This window comes from Chlamydotis macqueenii, chromosome W, assembly GCF_036417535.1.
Source record: "Chlamydotis macqueenii isolate bChlMac1 chromosome W, bChlMac1.mat, whole genome shotgun sequence".
In the NCBI taxonomy this organism is placed as follows: domain Eukaryota; kingdom Metazoa; phylum Chordata; class Aves; order Otidiformes; family Otididae; genus Chlamydotis; species Chlamydotis macqueenii.
This window is the reverse complement of record NC_141592.1, coordinates 415,216-421,215: the sequence shown is the minus strand read 5'-3', so window position 1 is coordinate 421,215 and position 6,000 is coordinate 415,216. Positions and strand designations below refer to the sequence as shown.

Here is a 6,000-nt window from a genome sequence, read left to right as displayed (position 1 = left end):
AACTATTCTAACCACTTTATGTGAAGACCTCCTAAAAAAAGCCCGCTTGTCTCTCTGCATAGATAATTAAATTCTGTGGTGATATGTGAGAGAAGGATCCCAAGAGAACGAAATAAGGTCAGAAGTCTTGGTGGTTTTAGGCAGTGTTTGAGACCAAGTTAGTGTTTGCTAGCTCAGATGCTTGATGAATGCACTGAAGATAGGTCTTCTCCACTAGAGAAATGACCTCTAACAATACAAGAGCCACTGACATCCCTCTCAGAATGGACCAGGGCATCCACTGGGAAAAGCGAGGAATGCAAACGTGGCAACTTCTGTGTTTCTTAAGTAAGAAGGGCCCCTGGGCAGGGGCTGTGGGTGAAGAGCCATTGAGGAAATAAACCAAAAGTCCTTTGGCCACCAGACTTGTAGGAGAAAGAAGTTTTTCTGGTTAAAAGAGTGAAAGCGGCCATCGAGGGCTGACTGCCTTTGCCAGGGCTGATACAGCGGCACAGCGCTGTCTTGGACACCTGGGTCTACCAGGCCCTTGCTGGCAGTGGGCATCACGCAGCCTGGCACAGGGAAGAACTATATTTAAAAAAAAGCCAACCTGCTTCTGTTAAAAACTAGAGCAAGACGAAAAGATTGGATGTTTTCTGTAGCTTCTGAAGATCCCTTCCAACCTTTCTTGCCATCTCTTGCTTTCTTGTCTGGAGGATTTCTCTGTTGAATAGCAAAGCTGCCCTCCCTGGCAGTCTTGGCACCCAGCGCTGGAGCAGGAGAGAGGTGACTCCCCCCCCCACCAACTCGCCCCACTCTGCCTCACTGCAGAGGTGGCTTGGCCAGAAAGAGAATTTGTCCTCCTTTCCCAAGTGACCAGTAAAACATCACAGGCACGGCACAGGCTGAAAGCCGTCCTAAGATTTTGTGTGTGCGCGCGCGCACTGTGCGGTAATGGCGCTGCGTAAGGAAGGGCAGGGCGGGGCGGGGTGGGGAAGGGAAAGAGACAAAAGAGCGAAAAGACAGAGAAAAGGAAGGCAGGCAGGAGGGAAAGAAGGAAGGAAGGGAAAGAGAGAAAGAAAGAAAAGAGACAAATCATACTTAGTGCATTTATTCATTTAAAATGAATATTTTTACTTGATTGGGTGGAGACAGAGAGAGAGAGAGAAAGAGACTTACAAACCTGTAGGGAGGTGCTGCAGGTATTCACTGGCAAATTTCATTCACAGGCTAGCTCTTGGAGAACTTACAAAGTCCTTCATTTCATAGCATATCTGAGCCCCTTGGGAGTAGCATTGTGTCCGTTATCCATGTGCAAGGGCTGTACCGCTTTTGTGTGGGTGATCATGTGTGATAACCGCTGTGGCCATGCAGGTGCAGAGACAGACGGATGCTCCTGTCTGCCTTGCCCACAGGACCCTGCTCCGCAGGGCTGGTGGAGATGGCCTCTGCTGGCCCCATCATTGCCAGCCCAAGCAATGGCACCCCTGGGCTGCAGCCCCAGAAAAAAAAAAAAAAAACCTCTCAACACCAGCAAAGAAAATCTTTCTTGGTCCTGAGTCTCAAACGGTTGAACTAGATCCTGCCTGTCCCACGACTCAGATCTAGGGCTAGTGAAAGCCATGCTTTTTCTCAGGGTTTAGGCACCATACCCCATCATAATCTTCCAGGTGTCCAGTTGTGTGTTTAGCCTCGTATGGAGCTAACTCCTAGGGTAACTGCGGTGAGCTCATTTTAACCGATACAAGTTATTTGCTAGTACCCCACGCCCCAGAATTTGGCACACATGGCAGCCAAGCAGAGGGCCACCGCTGTCACTTGTCATTTGAACTGCATTTAAAGACCACGAGGGCTGTGACACTACAGCAGCCCGGAGCAGTCTGTGTTGCTCACTGACCATGCTTCGCTGATAGCTACCAAGCCCTGGGTTCCTACAAGTCCTCCCTCAGTTCTATATATGGTGACATTTTTGTCCCAAGCTGTAGACATATGCTTCACTTTTTGCCTTTTGCAATATTTAGTACAGAGACAGTCAAACCCATTTTTTTTTTAAAGTCTTTGCAGATAATGTCAACATTTGAATACTGGTTTTGTTTCAAAATACTTGAAACAGATATGCTTTTATTAGAAATACAAGTATTTATTTCTGCAAGTAGTATTAAATGAGTGGTTACCTATATATGTTATGCATCAGAAGCACAATTTTGCTAAAAATACACATTTAATAGCATTTTGATCACTTTGAAAAAATGGAAAAAGGCACATTTTTTCCCCAATATTAGCTTTTTTAAAGCCTTTTTTTTTTTCCATGGGGAAAAATGTTATGTTAAAAAAAAGAGGATCAGTCCTAACTTTGCACTAAGTAGTCACAACACATAAATTCTGACCCTTCTTGGGGTACTAAAGTCTCTCTCTCTCTCGCTTTTCTATTTTTACATTTAATGCTCTAGAGCTAAGTGCATTCCTCTGCCTGCCCTCGTTCTGCAGCCCCTGTCAGACAAGCCTGATTTCACAACCCTTGGACAGCGGTGTCTCTTCTACATTACAGAACATTTCTGCTCAGCAGCCTGTTTCATTTCGGTGAAGGTGGCTTGTGCCTTTTCTTTGATTGCATCCATGTCCATATTCTGGATGTTCTGTAGCTGTCCCAGGATAGAGTCCTTGTCCTCTTCCTCCACCTGATCTTCTGCCACCATCTTCTGAAGGTCTTCTGGCAAACCCACATCATCTCCAGCCATCTGTATTTGATTCTCATCCAATTCACTCTGACACAAAAAGCAGAAAATAAAAACAGTACATGAGAGTATTTCTGCTATCCCAGGATCTACCAACAAGTCTCTTTCTTGCTCCTCTGTTTGTTTGTTTTAGGGAGAACCAAAACATATGCACAGATTTTTCAGTCAAAGTTTTTAGATGCAACTTGTGAATTCAGGGGCTCAATCAGCTCTCACTGAAGTGATAAGATTTTTCAGACAATGTCAATTACATTTCTTTCTTTGAAGGATTTCAGCAGTCTCAAAACTGAAGTCTTTGGTGTCACTTGCCGTTTTAGAAATTTTTGCCGTATGTGCTAACTGTGGTAACATGCTGATGCTGTGGGAAATCCACTACAAGTTATCTGTACCAACCAAAGACATGCTGCAGTATACTGCCTAGGCTGTCATCTGTTGTGCGATTTGGTCCATGGAACAATAGCTTTAGAAAAACTCCTTAGAGAAACCATTCCCATATTCATTTGGTGGGGGGGATTTTTAGACATCAGCACTAAACTGAAGCCTTCCTGAAGAAAGATACATTAAACTTAGGAAAGAATTACTGGGAAAAAGGTCTCCATCTTCCCCAAACCATGTCTAGACTACATCTAGGTCTCTGGTTGGCATCTCTGAGTTGTGACGAACAGCAGGGGCTGCCTGGCGCACAATCAGAGCAGTGCTGCAGTGCTGGTAAGCGGGGTAATAGGAGGACTTAGACAATAAAGGCAGGATGGAGGTTGGGTGTGAGTCTGAGAAAGCAAAAGGAGACAGGAGAAGGAGCTGGTTCAGCAATTAAAAGGGGTGAGATGCACTAAGTGCTGCACACACTTGCTTCCTGCCTGCCTGCCGAAACACCATCAGCGGGGCTATGTCGGTTTCTCAAACAATGGCGATTTTGTTCACATTTTGTGGTGGATTCTGATGGATCCAGAGCTCAGAAGAACAGGATATTTTGACACAGTTCACACATCAAAGATAAGCATTAACGCCTCATTTCATCCTCAAAATGAAGCATGACAGCAGCAAAGGTCTGATACGAATAAGCAGCAATGTTGTCAGCAGGAGGTGTTTTGGAGAGTGAGAGGGCTCTTAGGTTTGCAGGAATGAATGACTGCAAGAATGAATGGAAGGATGCATATGAGCAATGTTTGTGTAGCTTCAGGCCTCAGCAAGGACACGCAGACTGGGATGCTTGACTGCGCAGCCACTATTTACTGTTACATGTATTTGCACAGCTTTATGTTTGCAATAACTGTACTTCCCTTTCATCTGATTACTCCCCATCTCTCTTATGAAATGATGGTGAGGTGTGTCATGATCGTGGCTAAAATGAGTGAGGACGTCTCTTCATCCCACTGGGTAAGGGTTGCTGCTGTCAGATATGTGGGAGCTAGAAACAATATCCCAATTGGCCTAAGTATTCTTTATTGCTTGTGTAGCAGGAAAAAATTGTGTTAAGCTTTTAATCAGCAAGTGCTGGCTATCGGAGGAGTTAGCCCTTTTGAAATTCTCCCAAGAAGCAGTAGAGGATAATAAAAAAAGATACTGGGTTAATTACTGAAAAGTCCCCCTAAGCAGACAATCACGCATGTTCTTTTCTTTAGAACTATTCATAATTTAAGACATCCTCGCTGCACACTGCTGTATATTATGTGGAGAGATGCCCGTACAGCACACACAGAGGCCACTTTGGCAAGGTGAACAATTGTTTAGCGCGTTCTTGCTCCAAAGCCTACTGAAGGCTGAGCGGTGATGCACAACACAATTTGGGAGTTCAGAGTATTTTCTGACCAAAGAAGAACATATTCAGATGTAGTCTGAAGCAGTCCAATCCTGCCCAATGCATGCGCCTGGCACTGAGCCTGTCCTTGAGCAGACCCAATATGAGCTTCAGCAGGGGAGGGCTGCTCAGTAACAAGCCAAGAAGCATGTAAGATGTATATGGCTTTTTCTCTTCCTTCTAAAATTTGACAGATCTGGTTCTGGTTCTTTGATTTGAAATGGAAATGTAGCTTTAAGTTTCTTATTTTACCTGGTGGGTGGGGTTTTTTTTTGTTGTTTTTGTTTTGGTTTGGTTTGGTTTGGTTTTTTTTAAATTTTAAGTCTGGTGGAAATAAGTTACAGCTTGTTTTCTCATAAGGAGAGAGCAGAAGATTTTCCCACAATATGTTTTTAGAGTCCAGCTAATGCTGCAAGTGTCCAAACAGACACTGAGTCTGCAGCTCCAAGCACTCACTTCTGAAAGTCAGCATCAGAAACGTGGTGCTGGAAACGCGCTGTGTCTGTTAGTTTCAGACAGCAGCTTGCCATCAGAGTGCGCAAAGGTGTGCAGATCCCTACTGTTGCAGCATGCAGACACGTGGGAACGGTTACTTCCCCAAGGCCAGCCACGGCTCTGACAGTGACAGAGCACTACCCTACATCAGAATACGCTCCCTGGACTACAGAGAGAGCCCGAAGTAGGCAGACCTCATGGACAGGACAGCCAGGGCCATGGCCTCTAACAAACCCGTAAAGAAAGCCCCTCTCGCCTCTCTTCCGATGACTTTCATCTCCATAGTCCCCAGGTCTCTGCAAGCGTTCAGCCACTCTTTTAGGATCTCTGAGAACACAGAAGCAACATCTGTTCTAGTAAATTAAATATGCCTGGCACTGGTCTCTTGCCCCAAGGCCAGCTGGCCTGAACAACCCACTGCGATGCTATTGAACTCTCTCGCCCAACCAAACAGGGTGGTCCCATCTTAACTGCCTGTTGGGAATGCCTGTCCTAACTCCCAAACCAGCCCTGGGAACCGCTTGGGAGAGGGCCCAGGCCAAAACTGGGTCAGACGCTATTCTGACAATTCAACAGGATAGGCAATAGAGTCCTAGTGCCTGCTAATGGTCTTTGACCCCGATTATGCTTCTGATGTAGTCAGATCCATTTTGTTACAGGTGCAATATAATACAGAGTTCTTTAAACATACATGATACACAGGTGTAAGCAGAAAACAGCCAGTCTAAACATCTGTTTATGCGAAGTCTGATTGTAAACAAAAGAGATCAAAACTCACAGACTAATCCACAGGGGAGCCAAACTGTTTTCCAGCAGCCCCATACTGACCTATGCCATCCAAGGGCTGCAGTACCTCACGAGCAGGTACAAAGAGCCACAGGTTGGCACCACCAGCCTTCTCCCCCACAAACACCCTCTTGTGCCATCCCTACCCCGGGATCACAGTTCGAAGCACAGAGAAGGTATGTGGAGACTGCTTGACACCACAGCTGT

The 6,000-nt window shown here is 45.5% G+C and overlaps 1 protein-coding gene across 1 annotated transcript in view; it reads right to left on the bottom strand.

Annotated features, from left to right (window-relative positions):
- Window positions 1-1,074: 1,074 nt before the first annotated feature.
- The window catches only part of LMAN1 (lectin, mannose binding 1), a 42,124-nt gene continuing 37,198 nt past the window's right edge, over window positions 1,075-6,000 (bottom strand). Inside the window, exon 14 of the mRNA XM_086769570.1 lies at window positions 1,075-2,744. Coding sequence (XP_086625696.1) covers window positions 2,517-2,744 — 228 coding nt within the window. The 3' untranslated portion in view covers window positions 1,075-2,516. The remainder of the gene's footprint in view (window positions 2,745-6,000) is intronic.